At 39.0% G+C, this 19,178-nt stretch overlaps 1 protein-coding gene across 1 annotated transcript in view; it reads right to left on the reverse strand.

Annotated features, from left to right (window-relative positions):
- Positions 1–664: 664 nt before the first annotated feature.
- Positions 665–19,178, reverse strand: part of DYNC2H1 (dynein cytoplasmic 2 heavy chain 1) — a 339,893-nt gene continuing 321,379 nt past the window's right edge. Inside the window, 1 exon segment of the mRNA XM_025465708.3 lies at positions 665–1,486. Coding sequence (XP_025321493.3) covers positions 1,328–1,486 — 159 coding nt within the window. The 3' untranslated portion in view covers positions 665–1,327.

A 19,178-nucleotide genomic window follows, 5' to 3' on the forward strand; every position in this document is an offset into this window, starting at 1 on the left:
GATAGAGCATGGAAGGTGACCATGAAGACGAGGATGGACGTCAGGCACCCTTGTGCCTTCAGGGCATAGGTAACATTTAATAAAGATTTACTGCCCACATGAAACTAAACAGTATTCACCGAACACTAGCCCCTCTCCCTGCTCGGCGGTACCACATGGACGCCCTGCAGCATTTCCCCGACGGTCAGCTCCCTCGGTGGGACAGGCCTTCTGGGGTCTCCGGGCACCACAGCATTGGTGGAAGGTAAGAACGGAGGGCAGAGCGCTCGGCTGCCACCCACGGGGCCAGAACCTGAGCACCTGCCATGGCTGTGGCCCGCCTGCCTGAGGAGGCCACTGCTGCCTCGGGGTGGGCACAGCCACAGAGGCTCCTTGGACTTCTTCCTCCAGGGAGGTCTGAGCCCCAGGCTCAGAAGGCCCCCTCCTTGTGGGCTGTGCCCGGCACTGCCCTGAGCCTGGGTGCATCCAGGGGAGCTCTCTTACCTTTGACAGTCACTCTCTTATCACAGTTTAATCTGTACATTCAACTTCCCTGTTCAGATCACTGGGCTGCTTTGTTGTTTTTTTTTTTTTTTGTCTCCTGATGGGACTGATACAAATGGTAACAGAATTTAAAATAGTTCAGATTTCTGAATCCAATTCCAATTGCTCAGAAACTCTAAAATTACAACATAAAATACATTTATTTAAGTGTCCAGCCATCGTAGAATTTTACTGTTTCATAGAAACAGATGGTAAAATGTCATCTACATGAGAAATGATAACCTCTCATTTAATTATTCCATTGGTAAAATTCTTGTCCTGGTTTCTGTGCTGTTACCCCATTTCTTTTGGATTGCTTTAAGATGCTGTATATTTTAACTAAAATAAAAAATATTTTTAAGTGTTTAAAAAGGAACACATATCTAAACCCATAGATGACTGAAAAAATTAATGGTCTTATATTTTCTTAATTAATACAAACAAAATTATGATACAAAAAATAGCCAAAATATTACTTATGGATTCCTTAAATACACCATTTTCAGCCTCTTGCCTACATTAATTTTTTGAGCCACTGGAAACATGACCTGCCTCACAGAAATATTTATATTTATGTTATAAAGGGAATATATCCTTTTAACATTAACCCCATGAAGTTAGTACTTTAAAAGCTGCATGGGGCTATCCTGCCCCATTTAAAAAAAACCCAGTGAGACCAGTAACACAGTAACTATGTGATAACTTTTTGAACTAACATTTTAAATGCTGACTGACCACATATTTATTTAAAGGTGAAGTAGCAGATTTCTCTTTTTGCTAAAACAGTTTTTATTATAATTAGACTCTACTGGTTTTTTAGAAACAGAGCGGCTCCACACTGAATCCACTGGTCTTGGTTGCCCCCACACGGGACGTCGATGTTGGCTACCACACGATCCCTCTCGGCGCTCGTGTACACGGGCAGAGATATGCACTCGTCAGGAGAATAGGGACCATATGCACCCTGGAGAAAAACAATTTTGTTTTAAAATATGGTAATATACTACTTTGAAGTAGATCAGTAGATAGCCAAAGACACAAAGCTCTCCCAAATAAGAAGACTTCATATTTTATTATGAAATATTGTAAGGACCAGCATAATCAATCCCATGAACAGAATGGACTCCCAGCAAGCTGTGCATCATTCACAGTCCCTGAGCCTCACACAGGGGGCATTTTGAAGAAAGTCCTACACATCACACTTCATCTGTAAATATTTTCTTTAAATAAAATAGAAAAATAGAATCATGATACCAATAAATGCCAATAAATATTAATAATTCCCTTTTTAGACATTGAAGAGTATATTTTAGAGAACACAAATAATCTCTATGAAATACTTGCCTTAATATATGTTTATTAAATACCAACCTGAACAGGATTATACAAACTAATGCCCATTTTCACATTTAAAAAAATTTTTTTAAAGATTTTTATTTATTCATGAGACACACACACACACACAGAGGCAGAGACACAGGCAGAGGAGAAGCAGGCTCCACGCAGGGAGCCTGATGTGGGACCCAATCCCGGGACTCCAGGACCACGCCCTGGCCAAAGGCAGGCACCAAACCACCAAGCCATCCAGGGATCCAGGATTTTTCACATTTAAAAGCTAAGACTGACACTTTTGTGAATATTCTCAATCCCCCACTGCCCCCTTTCTTTATCAAAACTAGCTCCCTGATGCAGGACTATCTACTTTCCACAGGCACAGGGGAGGAGACACTGGCTCTTCACCTTTCTGATTTTTCTTCCCCCTTTCAGCTTCTGCAAGCTAGAGCTAAATACTGAAAATCCAGAGCCACAAGGAGCAGAAAAGACGTCTAACAAATGAGTAAGAGGAGGCAATGCTTTGCCTCTGTATCATGAACAGATCTCTCTGCTGTTTCTGGAGTCGTGGGTGATTCTATAATTGGGTCATCTCATCAAAGTATAACAAACATAAATTATGTGCGTTAAAATTTTATCTACAGCTTTCCTTGATTAAGCAATTTTGAAGATTAATTTTAGTGCCATGTAGAAGTAAGATATAAGTTTTACTTCTCCAATTCAACTATCCTTGTTCATGAACAGGGCTTTACAATTTCCGTAAGCATTGTTTGCCATTACATAGGATTTTCAGTAGTAGTTGTTCTACATTTCCAAAACATTTTTTTTTCCAAATTAAACTAAAAAAATTTTAAGTATAGTTGACACACAATGTTATATTAGTTTCAGATGCATCATACAGTGATTTGACAATTCTCCATGTTACTCAATGCTCACTATGATAACTGTAGTTATTATCACCATACAATATTAATTATTACATATTATTGGCCATATTCCCTATGTTTTACATTGCCATGACCTCTTTTATAACTGGAATTCTGTGCCTCTTAATCCCCATTTATCTATTTCACCCATTTCCCTGCTCACCTACCTGCTGGCAACCATCAATTTGTTCTCTGTATTCACAGTAGGGATTTTTTATGTGTTTCATTTGTTTTTTAGATTCCACATATAAGTCAATCATATGGTATTTGTCTTTCTTGTCTGACTTATCTTAATACACTTGAGGTCCATCATGTAGTTGTAAATGGCGAGATCTCATCCTTCCTTACAGCTGTAGAATATTCCATTGTATATACGTCTGTGTGTATGTGTGACTCATCTTTTTTATCCACTCACTATCAACTGACACCTAGGTTGCTTACATATCTTGGCTATTGTAAGTAATGTTGCAATAAACATATCTTTTCTAATTACTGTTGTCATTTTCTTTGGGTAAATACCCAGTAATGGAATTACTGGATATAGTATTTCCATTTTTAATTTCTTGAGGAAACTCCATAATACTCTCCACAGTGGCTGCATTCCCACCAACAGTACACGAGGGTTCCTTTTTCTCCACATCCTTGCCAACACTTATTATCTGTGGCTTTGGTTCCAGCAATTCTGACTGACAGGTGTGAGGTCATATCTCATTATGCTTTTGATTTGGATTTCCCCAATTAGTAATGTTGAGCATCTTTTCATGTGTCTGTTGGCCATCTGTATGTTTTCTTTGGAGAAATGTCTATTCACATCCTCTGCCCAATTTTAAGTTCTGTGGGAAAATATTAGGGGTATTTTGAAAATAATTGTGTTGAATCTGCACATTGTTTTGGTTTGTATGGACCTCTTAACGGTATCAATGCTTTCAATCTGGAAGCATGGTATATTTTTACATTTGTGTTATCTTTAATTTCTTTCATCAGTGCTTTAGAGTTTTCAAATTACTCATTTCACCTCCTTGGGTAAGTTTCTTCCTAGTTTATTCATTTTGATGCAGTTGTAGATGGGATTGTTTTCTTCTGTTACTTTGTTATTAGTCCACAGAAATGCAACAACTCTCTATATATTAATTTTGTATCCTGAAACTTGACTGAACCCATTTATTACTTCTAATAGTTTTTTGATAGAATTTTAGGATTTTCTACATATAGTATCAAGTCATCTGCCAATAGTTTACCAATTTTGGGTGCCTTTTGTTTCTTGTCTGATTGCTGTGGCTAGGACTTCCAATGCATAAGTGTGGCAAGAGTGGACTTTCTTGTCCACTGAGTATGATGTTAGCTGACCTTTATTATGTTGAAGTATGTTCCTGTAAACACACTGAATGTGTTGAATGTTTCCAACATGGATGGATCTTTAAGTTTTGTTAAATGATTTTTCTGCATCTGTTGAGATGATCTTATGGTTCATAGCTTTCATTTTGTTAATGTGATGTATCCCACTGACTGATGTACAATCCCTGAGTTAAATCCCACTTGACTGTGGGGAGTGACCCCTTTAATGTACTGTTGAATTTGGTTTGCTTGTTGAGGATTTTTGTGTCTATGTTCATTGGAGATACTGACCTGCAGTACTCTTTTCTTTTTTTGTAGTGTCTTTGTCTGGTTTTGGTACCAGGGTAATGTTTGCCTTGTAGAACTAATTTGGAAGCTTCCTTCCACTTCTACTTTTGGAAATAATTTCAGGAAAATAGGTATTAACTCTTCCTTAATTGTTTGGTAGAATTCACCAGTGAAACCACCTAGTACTGGACTTTTTGTTGGGAGTTTTTAGATTGCCAATTCAATTTCATTACTAGTAATTGGTCTATTCATATTGTCTACTTCTAGGCTGTCCAATTTCTTGACATATCATTTTTTGTAATAATGTCTTACAATCCTTTGTATTTCTGTGGTGTAGGTTACTTCTGTTTCCTTTCTGATTTGAGTCCTCTCTTTTTTTCTCTTGATAAATCTGGCTGAAAACTCACAATTTTGTTTGTCATTTCAAAGAACCAGCTCTTGGTTTCATTGACCTTTTCTACTGTTTTATTTTTTTCAAGTATCTAGGTCATTTATTTCTACTCTCATCTTTATTTTCTTCCTTCTACTAACTTTGGGCTTTTTCTAGTTCCTTTAGATCTACGATTAGGTTGTTTGAAATTTTTCTTTCTTCTTAAAAGATTGGCCTGTATCTCCGTGAAATTCTGAGAACTGCTTCTACAGCACGCCAAAGACTGTGGAACACTGTATTTTCATTTTCTTTTGTCTCTAGGTATTTTCAATTCCTCTTTGGTTGTCTGTTGACCCACTGGTTGCTTAGTAGCAAGTTATTCAGCCTCTGCGTGTTGGTTTTATCCAGTCCACTTGTAATTGATTTCTAATTTCATAACCCTGTCATCAGAAAAGATGCTTGGGATGACTTTACTGCTCAGTCTGTTGAGACTTGTTTTGTGGCCTGACGTGCTCTATCTTGGAGATTGTTCCATTTGGAAATAAAATGTGCACTGAACGGATTCTGAATGCAATGTTCTACATCTATCTGCTACATCCTGGGACTCTTGAAGGCAGCCACCACACCCTGCTCCCATCTACACTGGCAAGGGTTGGGGAGGACATGTACACAAGGTGCTCACCAGTCCTTCTGATTGATAATGCTCCAACAACTCTTCTAGGGCTGTTTCCTTTATATTCCAGCTGTTCTTTGTGAAACTCCTGCCTTTTCTCTGTGTCTCCAGGCATCTGGGCTGGTGTGGGCAGGGGCCTGAAGCTGGCACTCGCCAGCCCCCACCTCCATTCAAGAGACTTCTCCAGGTCCCCTGCTGTTGGGAGAAACCAAAGGCCTACCTTGAAACAGTAGCTGCCCTTTAAATCATAGCTTTTTTTTTTTTTAAGATTTTATTTATTTATTTATTTATTTATTTATTTATTTATTTATTTGAGAGGAAGAGAGAGAGAGAGAGAGAGGCAGAGAGAGAGAGAGAGAGAGAGGCAGAGGGAGAAGCAGGCTCCACGCAGGGAGCCCGACATGGAACTCGATCCCGGGTCTCCAGGATCACACCCTGGGCCGAAGGTGGCACTAAACCACTGAGCCACCCAGGCTGCCCTTAACCACGGCTTTTATTTCTGTGTCCCAGGGTGGATGAATGTGCTCAGTGTCCCTTTAGATGTCCCTCAGTTGCAGGTGGCAGTAGTAGGCTGGGCTTCATTTCTCCTATTCTCTCCATGGTCCCTCTGCTCTCTGCTGAGTAGAGCTGCCCAGCTTATCCTGTGCCTCAGGAAGAGCTGCTCTGTGCACAGGTGTTGACTCCATGTGTCTGTGGAGGAGGGTAATTCAGGGTCTTCCCATGTCGCCATCTTGGATTCTCCTCCAATAGCAATTCCTTAATGTCATCTTCTCTCCATTACCCACCTCTTTTTAAGTTTTTTGTTGTTAGAATCATAATTCAAATAAAGCCCACATGCTGCAGTTTGTTGATATGTCTCTGAATTCTCCTAAGTTTATAGGTTTGTCCTCCTGTTTTCCTTGCAGGTTGTTTGCTGAAGAATACATACCCAAGAGCTCTCTCCATGCTGGCTGTGGTTGGCTCCCTTCCCATGTCATCATGTTCTTCTGTTTCCTGTATTCTTGTGAACTGGATCTGGAGGTAAGTTTAGATTCGGATTCAATTTTTGGCAAAAACTCTGCATACGTGGTACGCAGAGCATACATGGTATGCTTTCATCAACAGGCACATGATATTTGGTGGTCTTTTTACACATTAGGAGCCATGGAAAGTACTGTCATATTCATGATCACAGAATGGCAGTCTGATGCCATGAATGCCTCTTTATTTCCAGGTAGAAACAGATCTACAGAGAGAAACTTCCATTACCAATCCCTAGATTGTATTTAGAGAAGGCTCAAACTTCCCTTTATGTGATTTCAAAATAAATTTGCTCCCTCACATATCATATAGGTGACTAATGACCTCCTCTCTCTTTGTTAAAAAAGCACTGTTATGACTTGGTGGATTTAAACATATTTGGTGTGCTTCAGTCAAATGGAGTTATTTATTATCTTATTGCTACTGAGATTGTTGATCTTTGCCCAGGGGGAACTCTTAATATTGGCTCTTGAGTATTTATTCTTTGTGGGTTTTTTTTTTTATATGTCTCAAGTTGTCTTAAATAGCTTTCTTGCTTTTTAGTATATTGACATATTACAAGCTCATCTTGTACATTTCCTGTCCAGAAATCAAACTAGTCATTCTGAGGATCTTTTAGTGAGAAATGGTATCAGGGATTGTAATCTGGGTGCAAGGAATGATCTATCATTCTCCTTCTAGGATTACTTTGTGACTGGAGCTTAGAATTATGTATTCCCTAAAGAAAAATATCTAGCTCACAGTATTTCCAATTCACATTTTGGATAATGTTTTATTGAACTTACATAATTTTATTCAACTAATGGATCATTTCTTGGAGTTGGAATGAGACTTACAGGAGAAGTTAGACTCATTCTAGAATTTTATAAATGGAAATTCAGAAACTCCATGGCAATCTGGTTAGCAAGTCGCCAAGCAGCCATAGACAGTCCAGTTGGAAAAAGGATTTAGCATATGAACATTGCCCCCTAAAGACTCTCTTCTATGGTTACTTTCAGAAGAGGAGTGCATTTAAGGAAATGAATCATTTTCTCACTCTGAGCTCCTGACCTTAAGTAGATTACTGTCTGAGCATCAGTTTCTCTATTATAACAGGGAGAAACACATACTTGTTCACCTATTAGAACGCTGAACAGATCCGATGATGCATTAAGGAACTCGGATATATACTATTTATCCGCACATCTCTGACTCTTTGGGTTACATACACATACTTTTGTTGTAATGCCCTACTAATTCCCATACCAACTAGAAAAAAACCACCACAGCTTTTAAGCATCCAAAACATGTCATGGATGGTGCTAGGACAGACAGAAATATTTTTTCCTTCATGGAAAAAGTACAACAAAGATCTACTAAGTGGGCATTATATGAAATTTTGATTATCTTTTCCTATCTCCCCCCACCTTACACACATATCCCCCCCACACACACACATGTGTACATGCACACAGGGAAATACTGTCCTGCCTTTCCTGGTACTTGGTCTGAATCAGTTATAGCTCTTTGAAATCTCATTCCTTCCTAACATGCCTAAATCCTAACCTGATTTACATATAACAAAACTCATTCTTTATGGAGTATCATTGCCCAAATATATAAAAAGACCATCTGCCCTGAATCTAATTTTCTCTTTTGTATTGGTGATTCAGTGAGTCAGTTACGCATCCGTTTCATTTAACCACATTTTACACACTACTGTGCTTAGAATGATAAAGGCTAATAAGCATTTTAGTATATACCCAAATAAAGAGCATAATAATCTTTGAAGCTAAAAATTTAGCTTATGAAACAATGTATTCATCAAATACACAGACTGTAAGGTTTGGGAAAATGGGTATTTTAGAAAATCAAAATAAAATACTACTCTGGGATATGTTATCCTAACAAGAATTAGCGAAGAGAATGAATCCTCACTTGGATCTCAGAAAAAATACAGGATCGGAGTAAAGAGAATTCCCACTTGTTATCAGCACCTAATCTCTTTCCTCTTCTCCAATTTTGCTTGAACGGCAGTGCTTGAGGTTCCAGAAATTTCTGTAATTGCTGTAACTCCTTAGACATTCCTCAAGTTAATAACCTCGTGCAGGCATTAACCTCTAAATTCTTCAGCAGACAGCAGACAAACATTATGGATCTCTTGGGTTGAAATGACCTAAAGCTATGAATGCCTGTTTGCAATCCCAGGAAAGGTCTTAAATTATCTCCCTCCACCACCTGATACTTGTTTGCTGGTCACAACTTCTACAGCAGACATGAAATGGAAACATCCTGCTGAAAGGTGTTAGGATCTTATTCCTTTCCATGCAGAAAATATGTTCTGTGTCTTTTCACTGTGATGTTAAGCAACTGTTTCCTTAAGTTAGGACCTACCAGTAATGCAAAGCTGGTATTTCACATATTCACTATCAATTTACGAATTTTTGCATGTATTTCCAAATCCCTCCAATCCTGTTTTTGTTTTAAAGTTAGGGTACAAAAAAAAAAAAAAAAAAAAAAAAAAAAAAAAAAATAAAGTTAGGGTACAAATGTTGCTACTAAAACCTACAGTGTTTTGTTTTTTAATTTTTATTTATTTATGATAGTCACAGAGAGAGAGAGAGAGGCAGAGACACAGGCAGAGGGAGAAGCAGGCTCCATGCACCGGGAGCCTGATGTGGGATTCGATCCCGGGTCTCCAGGATTGTGCCCTGGGCCAAAGGCAGGCGCCAAACCGCTGCACCACCCAGGGATCCCAACCTACAGTGTTTTAAGAGCAAAGCTGCACTGCTGCTTCTCCACCCCTCTGGCATCATGCCAAGCTCTTTATTTTTTGTTTACTTTCTTGTTTATTTAGCACATGGTGTTATATTAATTTCAGGTGTACAGTACAATGATTCAACAATTCTACACATTACTCAGTGCTCATCATGGTAAGTGTACTCTATTCCCTTCACCTGTTTCACCTGTGCCCACAGCTGCTTAAAATTTTGTTTGTCATTTCCCAAAATCTCAAGTGGTAAACACTATAACCTATAAAGAAGTGAAATGAACTTGCTCTTAGATGATCAGAGTAGCAGAGCTAAGTACTTCAGCATTCGCACTATGACCATGATACTGTGTGATGATAGAAGCTCCATGAACACTGCTTTAGCAGAATTAAATTCTGATGATACAATTCCTTCTTTGATCTGTATCTCTTAACAGACAAAGCTTAAGATGCTGCTGGGCTGAAATATTTGCATGAAACTAAAATTTTACTAATCACTATTCATAAACATAGTGCAATTAACAAGTACATGGATGGATGAAAACAAGGAAACCCTGTAGGAAGCCTGACAATAATGTCAGAGACCATGTAAACAAAGTAGTAGTTTGACATGATTAAAATATATTAATTAAAACCTATATATTGTGATTAATTTAAAAGCAGTTAATGTGTTCATATATCCAACTTTATTAAAACAGAAGCTGGTCTAATTAACTTAGTTCAAAAATAAGGCCAAAAACTGAAATGTCATGCTTCTGCCCACACCAGGGAAGGAACTTTTTAGAAGTACACATACGGCCAACAGCAGACAATGCACTAGTCCTTGAAACAAGACAATGCATTGTACGAAGGCGAATGATGCTACTAACAGACAACAAACCTAGCCAACAAACCAAAGAAAATAACAGAATGGAATACCAGAAAACAAAATTACTTAGGTTGACTATGTTTTAAGTATTTGTACAATAGGTTTTATTATATTTCTTTCATTTTAAAGTAATCCCTACACCCAACATGGGGCTTGAGCCCACAACCTGGGTTTAAGAGTTGCCTGCCCTACTGACGAGCCAGCCAGGTGACCCTGTTTTGTTATTTTTCTCATTAGCTTATGCATAAAGTCCAACTAACTTATTTTAACACATTGTTTTTTTTTTGTTTTGTTTTGTTTTTAAGAAAAGGAGATATTAGGAAATCAGAGCTTTAATATATATAAAAGTGACACAATTTAGCACTGTAACTCCAGAAACATTAAATATCTCAAAACAGGAAACAACTTGCCAGCAATGAGTATTTTGTTTTTCTTTTTAAAGATTTGACTTACTTATTTGACAGAACCAGCATGAGCAGGGGGAGCAGCAGGCAGAGGGAGAGGGAGAGAGGGAAAAGCAGACTCCCCCCTGAGCAGGGAGCCCAGTGCAGGACTCAATCTCAGGACACTAAGATCCCAGGACCTGAGCCGAAGAGGCTTCACTGACTGAGCCACGCAGGTGCCCCTTGGCAATGAATATTTTGAAAGATGTTGTTCAGTCATGAATGTTTAGCAACCTTTAAAATGTTTTTTATACATTTTATATATTTTAGAGAAATACTTTCTTCATCTTTTTCAATAACATAATGCTTATTAATAACACTGCTTTCATAGTAAGTGCCTAAAGGAGAAAAAAGTCACATAGAAAATATATGGATAGTTATTATCTTTAAACCAGAGTGCATACAAGACAGAGCTTTGAACATATATCTTCTGAAACACATAGTGACAATATCTTCATATAAAAGTAACACAGAGACTGTGTGAGTGGCTTATGGAATCGCTTTTTAGCCCTGTTTTCCCTTAGAATGAAACGGATTCTAAAGGTGAACTGTTCGTGTAGTGCCTGTTGCGGGGGGTAGGTCCAGGCCTGAGGGGGTCCCGGCCGGTTCAGGACTTCATTAACCTGATGGGGACAATCCTAAATAGCATTCTTCACTGGAAAGACAGGACAAAAGCCAGGTGAGGTCCTGTGGCACATCAAACAGGGTACTGTCTCAGGCTCATCTACCTCCAGTATTTCTCAGACTGTGTCACATAAGCTGCTAGATCTAAGAGAAGAGTGGGTGTAGGTGCATGGAGACCCCTGTGTGAGCTTACCCATAGGAATACTCTGAATCTGCAATATTCTCAAATATGTAATGAATTTTCAAGGGTGGGCATACTGTGTTGATTAAAGTTGTTCACTGAACAGTTTTTCTCAGAGAACCATTATGGAATGGTTTCGTATAGAACATTTTTGGGAAACGCTTTAGACTTTTTGGGGCAAAGTCTCCTAAGGTTATCTTAATTCAGACCTAGATTATTCAACCACCACTCTTGAGCTGGGACTGGGCCCACTAAGAATCTGCACCACAAGTGAACGAGGGTACATGGAAACAGCATTATCGTAGCACACATAAATACCGGTAAACAGAAAAACTAAGTAAATGGCTTCATATGCATTTTATATTTAATTGCCCTTGAAAATTCCTTTTTTTTTTTTTTGGAGAATTCCTAATTCTATCTTTAATCGGCAAAGGTTATTGCATTTATAATCGAAGCAATGGTAGAGCCTTCTCTACCTCGTTCCCAGTAAAAGCCATGGAACTTGGTGCTCATAGACTTCAACTATTGCCACATTGTAAAATAATGACAAAATGTCAGTCTTCTGCAACCTAAAATACTTTTTAAAAAATGGAGGTGCTGTCTGCTTCATAGCAATGCTGTGTGCGTGACTGGAGTGCTGGGCACGTTTCTGCTAAAATGAAGCTACTTGGCGATTAAATGGATAATATTGTGGAAATAATCTGGGGAAAAAAACCTGCCTTAAGGGGAATAGTTTTGAAGTGCATTATTTTATTCAAGTTGATCATAGGATTGTAGACCTCCGCCATGAAGTAGCTGTGAGAGTTATTTTTTTTTACTGGTTTATGTAAATTGATGTGATACTTCATTTTATGATTCCTTCCTAGTAAAAAACCATTGAAACATTACTGTTCTTCCCCCCAAATTCTGTAAAACATACTAAAAACATCGACAGCTGCCCAAAATTTTCTTTTTAAACAATATAATGCTTCATTCACTCAAGCAGAAGCTGAAGAGTTTAAGTTTATACAGAGGTGACAAACGTTTCTGTAAGGGGCCAGATAATATTTTAGGCTTTGTGAGTCATATGGTCTATGACGTATCTCACTCTGCTGTGCTGTCTGAAAGCATAGATAATGTCTACATAAATGGGCAAGGCTGTTTTCCTCCCAAAATTTTATTTATGGGCACTGAAATTTGAATTTCATATAATTTTCACCTATCGTGAAATACTAATTCTGGTCATTTTCAACTATTTTAAAAATATAAACAGCATTCACAGTTCAGATGGCCATGGGCCTCACCCAGACAGGCAGCAGCTGGTTTGTACTGTTAGGTTGGCTCACAACCAGGCCCAGGATTGGAAAGCAAGCCTGGCTGTGAAGTTAACTACCTACCTACTGACGATGTAGTCTTGATCAAGTGCACAAATTTTTACGTTTCAAATTTCTTAGTTTAAAATAGAGATGATTCCTTACTTCAACCTTTCTTGGAAGGCCTACGTAATTTGGGTTTTAAACACTTTACACAGTGCTTGGCACATAATCAACACAAGTAAATGTTAACTGTTATTGTGGACAGTATTGCTGCCATTGTGGGGCCATAAAAAATAACTCACTTGACCTGTCAGTTTCTTCATGAGCAAAACAGAGAAAACCTGCTACTCTACAAACCACAGGACTGGGACAAACAGCCTTCACCCTGGGCCAGGCATCCATCTGCTCGGAGACAACAGCCTGTCTCTCAAACCACACGTCGCTCTTGTCACACTCCTGTTCCAAGCTCTTCAAGGCGTCCTACTGACTATGAAGTGGTGTACACACCCTGGTGTGGCTATAGGGCTTGTCCTGCTTGGTCTGCGCCTGCCTTCTTTATTGACTCAAGGACAGTCAATGATACATTCGTTTCAGGAGCATAGCACAGTGAACCCACGGGTCTGTACATCGTGCTGTGCTGAGTCTGCCCCCACATGGCTCTGTCCCAGTGACACTGGTTCTCTTCCCTATGCTGTGCGTCTAATTCCTATAACTTCTTCACTCCATAGCTGGGGGACTACCCCTCCCTCTCCCCTGTCCATTCCTTAACCCCTTGCCCTCTGGTAGCTCTGTTTGCTCTCTGTACTTTTGGGGTATGTTTCTGGTTTCTGTTTATTTATCTCTTTTATTTGTTAGACTCCACATACAAGTGAAATCATATGGCATGTCTTTCTCTGATTTGCTTAAATTAGCATAATACCCTCTAGGTCCACCCATGTTGTTATAAACAGCACAAATTCCATCCTTTTTCATGGCTGAATAATGTACCATTGTATACAGAGAGATCTTCTCTATTTATGCATCTAACACTGGTTTGTGTGCATATCTTGGCTATTGTAAATCATGCTGCAATAAACATAGGGGTGCATGTATATTTGTCAAATTGGTGTTTTCATTTCCTTTGGGTAAATACCTGGTAGTGTGATGACTGGATCACAGGACAGTTCTATTTTTAATTTTTAAGGAAGCTCCATACTATCTTCCATAGTGGATGCATCAACTGACATTCTCACCAGCAGTGCATGAGACTCTCTCCACATCCTCTGTTGTTCCTTGTGTTTTTGATTTTAGCCATTCTGTCAGGTGTGAGGTGGTATTTCACTGTGATTTTGATGTGTATTTCCCTGATGAAATGCAATGGATTTATTTTTTTTAATTTATTTATTCATGAGAGACAGAGAGAGAGAGAGAGAGAGACAGAGAAGCAGGCTTCATGCAGGGAGCCCCATGTGGGACTTGATCCTGGGTCTTCAGGACCATGCCCTGGGCTGAAGGTGGCGCTAATCCGCTGAGCCACCCAGGCTACCCCAATGGATTTCTGTATATTGATTTTGTATCCTGTGACTTTACTGAATTTGTGTACCAGCTCTAGTTTCAGTAGGGTCCTTCAGGGTTTTCTATATATAATATTTCATAACCTGCAAACAGTGGAAGTGTGACTTCTTCCTTACCAATGTGGATGGCTCTTATTTCTTTTTGTTGTCTGGTTGCTGAGGCTAGGACTTCCAGGACTACATTGAATAAAAGCAGTGAGAGTGGACATCTCTGTCTTGTTCCTGAGCCAAAGGGAAAAGCTCTCGGTTTTTCACCATTGAGTATGATGTTCACTGTCAGTCTTTCATATAAGGCCTTTGTTATGTGGAGCTATGCTACATTCCCTCTAAACTTCTTTGTGGAGTATTTTTATCATGAATGGATGTTGTACTTTGTCAAATTCTTTTTCTGCATCTACTGAAATATGTTTTTATTTTTCAAATCATTTCTCTTATTGATGTGATGTGTCACATTGATTGATTTGAAAATTCGAACCACCCTTGCATTCCAGGAGTAAATCCCACTTGATTATGGTAAATGATTTTTAAAAATATATTGTTGGATTTGGTTTGCTAATGAGAGAGACTGGCCTACATTTCTCTTTTTATGTGCTACCTCTGTCTGGTTTTGGTATCTGGGTGGTGCCTCAGAGAATGAATTTGGACATTCTCCCTCCTCTATATTTTTTTTTATTTTTTCCTCCTTCCTCTTTAAATGTTTGGTGGAATTCACCTTTGAAGCTGTCTGGTCCTGGACTTTGTTTCAGTTTTGAAAGGTTATATGTTTCTAGGAATTTATCCATTTCTTCCAGGTTGTCCATTTGTTGATGTGTAATTTTTCACAATATTTTCTTAAAATCGTTTGCATTTCCATGTTATTTGTTTGTTATTTCTCTTCTATCCTTTGCGATTTTGTTAATTTGCATCCTCTGTATCTTCCCTTTTTTTATGACTCTGGCTAGAAATTAATAAATTTAGTTAATCATTTCTAAGAACCATCTTTTGGTTTCATTGATCTGCTGTACTTTTTTTTTTTTAGTTTCTTTATCATTTATTTCTGCTCTTTTATTATTTTCTTCCTTCTGCTGGTTTGAAGTTTTGTTTGTTCTTCTTTCTCTAGCTCCTTTAGGTGCAAGGTAGGTTGTTTGAAATTTTTCTTGTTTCTTCAGGTAGACCTGTATGGGTATGCTTTTCCCTCTTAGAACTGCTTTTCCTGTATTCCAAAGAATTTAGACTATTGTGTTTTCTTTTTTTTTAAAAAATTACTATTATCTTAATTGCAGTATAGTTAACATAGTGTTAAATTAGTTTCACGTGCACAATAAGCATACAGGTCACTGTTTTCAATTTCATATGTCACCATCTATCTTTTAATTTCCTCTTCTTCCATGACTCACTGTTTAATGGCATGTTAACTTCCGTGTGTGTGTTCTAGTTTTTTCTGAGATTGATAGTTTCCTACCTTTGTGTTCTGACAAGTTACCTAAAAAGATTTCACTCTTCTACAATTTATTATGACTTGTTTTGTGGCAGTTTCCTTACAAATTTTCTGCAAGGATTATCTCTCCACTGATGTAAGTGGGGTGTTGAAGTCTCCTTGGTGTTTAATGTCTGCTAATATTTATGTATTTAGGTGCTCTAATGTTGGGTGCCTAAATACAACTGTCCCTCATCCTCATGGACTGACCCCTTTACCATTACATGATGGCCTTCTTAGACTCTTGTCACCATCTGTTTTCAAGTCCATTTTGTACAAGTATTGTTACCTTGGCTTTCCCCCCAGTCTACATAAATGGTATGTGTCTGGAGATCTGAAGTGAGTCTCTCATAGGCCTTATCTTCTTATCTATTCATCGACCTGTGTTTATCGACAAGTATTTAGACCACGTCCACTTTCAGTATTAATTATTGCCATTCTATTCATTGTTCTTGGGTTGTTTTGTAGTTCTTCTCTGTTCTGTGCTTTTCTTCTTGGCTATTTCTTAGTGATTGATGATTTTCTGTATATTATGCTTGGATTTCTTTATCTTTTGTGTATCTTTTATAGGTTTTGGGTTTGTGGTGGCATGAGGCTCATATACAGGATCTGAAATATACAGTGGTCCATATCATGTTCATGGTCATTTAAGTTTGAATACACTCTTAAAGAACTGCTTCTTTACTCCCTATTCCATGTTTTAGTCATAATTTTCTTATTTCTAATTATGGTATTTTCTTTTCCAGTTTAACATCTCTTGAAGGGCCAGATTTAAGGTGATGAACTTGTTTTAACTTTTGTCTGGGAAACTAACTCAATTTTGAATGACATACTTGCTGGGTAGAGTATTCTTGGTTAGAGGTTTTAACTTCCATCACTTTGTATATATCATGCCATTCTCATTGGGACATCAAAAGTTTTTGCCGAAAAATCAGCTGAGAGCCTTAAGAGGTTTCTCGTGTACGTGGCTGCTCTGTGGTTGCTTTTAAAATTCTTTGACACTACTTTCTGCCATTTTAATGACTATGGATTACAGTGTGGCTCTCCTTGGGGTCATTGTCTCTGGAGCTCTCTGTGCTCCCTGGACGTGGAGGTCTGCTTCCTCCCCAGGGCAGGGAGGTCTTCCCTCATTATTTCTCCAGGTAAGTTTTCCACCCCATTCTCTTTCTTCTTCTTCTTGGATCCATATAATGCCAATGTTTGCTGGATGTTGTCCAACATACTCCTTAACCTATCCTCATTTTTAAAAATTCTTTTTTCTTGTTACTGTTCAGCAGGAGGCACCTGGGTGGGGCCTCTGGAGCTGAAGTAGTCCTGGTCCAGGAGGTCTCAGAGTGTTGTATGCTGAGGGAGCTCTAGCAAGCCACCTGGAGTGTTCTGGGTTACATACCACACACCTCTGTTCCCTTGGTGCAATGACTAGTGCTGTGGTGAATGCTGAACAAGGGGTATCTCAGTGTCTATTGTGCTGGAGCCACCACCTTGGTGTGACACCTGAGAATTATGTGGGCTAGGCGTGCAGGGCCCACTGTGGGTAGAAAACTGGCCATGGCACTTGGACTCTGTTCCCACATGCGCTATGAAGGCAGATGTGGAAGAGGCAGTGGTGCTCCCCAGCCCTTTCTACCCAGAGTGTGGTGCAGCAGCTCCCCTGTCATTTGGAATGGGAGCTGAATCGGCTCACCACAGTCCCTCAGCGCTACTCCTAGCTGCTCCAGTTCACAGTGTGGTAGTTCCTTTCATTACCGTGTATCCTCTCTCTTGATGCTCTCTGTTTAGTCTCTGTAGAACGGGATCTCTGCGCCATTCTCTATGTGATTTGTGTGCAAAGTTGTTGTGCAGAGATGGTCAACCAGACCTCAGGGTCTTCAGGAAGAACTGATTTGGTGTGTCTTGGAGGACATGAGTTCAGGGTCTTCTTATGTCACCATCTTGGACCAGAACCCCATCTTGGCCTACCTTTCTAATTACATCCCCTCCCACATGAACCATACATCCCAGATGTGCCAGACCTGCAGTTCCCAGGATGCCCTAGGGCTCTCAGATCATACCACCTTGCAAGTAAGCAAGCTGCTTCTTCTCTGTGAAATGCCTTGCCTCTAGCATTCTTCTATTTATCCTGGATCTCTTCTTATTCATACTGTGACTACAGTTCTGAGAGAAGCTCCCTCCTCCCTGAGGACAACTCTCCTCCATCCAATTACATGTCATACATCTGAGGCCTCCCTCACCTGCCAGACAGTTTGCATGAACCTGTAAATTGTACTTAAAACTCTGAGCTATAGTCATATAATTGTTTGCTCGCCCACTTAACAAAATGTTCCGATGGAAGAAAGTTATTTGTCTGTGTAACTCTAAGAATGTAAGTATTTAATGATGATGGATAGCACTTGGTAAACACAAAAGCACTGTATGAAGTTTTCACTAATGTGAAAACATTAAAAAATATTAGCATCAGGACAAGTGGGACCTACACATGTGAGGCACTATGCTAGGTATGCTTCACATACACAGAAACTTATTCAATCCTCAGCCCGGGGCTGTAGACACATCACTGTCTCCAATGTCACATAAGAAAACTGGATTGGAGGGTTTGGAACTTGGCCCAAAGCCCCCAGCTCATCAGCTAGGGAAGCAGGGCTCCAGTATGCTATGTGCTAATGCATTTGGTAGTGTGCCTCCTCTCACACAAGAATGGCCAGAGATGCTAAGTTTATACAGAAGGAAGAGCTCATGGTAAAGGAAAGGATGAGAAGTTGGGGAGGAGGGACAGAGCAGTGGAGATGGCCACAAATCCTTTCATTATGAAGGAAATCCCTTTCATAAAAGTAAAAAAATTCATAATATCTGAGCCATTTCTTTTATTGGCTAAATACTCAAATTAATTTTCTCTCTCTGTATATGAGCTATTTTTTCTAATTAAATTATTTTTAAAGTGTGGTAAATAAAATAGGATAGAAATGATAAAGTAAAATACTATGAAGCAATAAATTCTGAGTCTTGTAATATCATGCTGCTTTGCATACCACCCAGTAACAGACTGGCATTGTCCGTAACACTACATTCCCGATCTGCACTCAGTTTCTGGCCAATTATGTCCGTATTGCTCCAAGCTATTTTTTTCTGCATTTCTAACTACCCAATTATTCTCTGCACTCTGTTTTTATTGCTGGGGCTTATACATGGTCTGACCTTTTTCTCCACTGAGGTCATTATATGGATTTTGTTTCGCAGAGAATGAACACTTAATTTGGATCCATTTGAATTAGTCTCTATGATCATATACAACTTTATATGTTATGGTTAAAAACTCTTTGCAAATTCCAACCTTAACTTTTACATATAACTTCTAGTTTTGTTATCATACCTGTTAATAATAGCCAGATGGAAATAAACATTGACTGCTCTCTTTTCTATCTGATAAGTCACTCCAATCCTAGAGACAATAAAGCTAATATGCAGGAAAATGAGATACTTCAGAAATATGGATTGATCTTTTAGGTTAGAGGATCCTCTTTTAGCTCTTGGACCAATGCCTGCCAA

The sequence above is a fragment of the Canis lupus genome, chromosome 5, assembly GCF_003254725.2.
Source record: "Canis lupus dingo isolate Sandy chromosome 5, ASM325472v2, whole genome shotgun sequence".
NCBI lineage: Eukaryota > Metazoa > Chordata > Mammalia > Carnivora > Canidae > Canis > Canis lupus.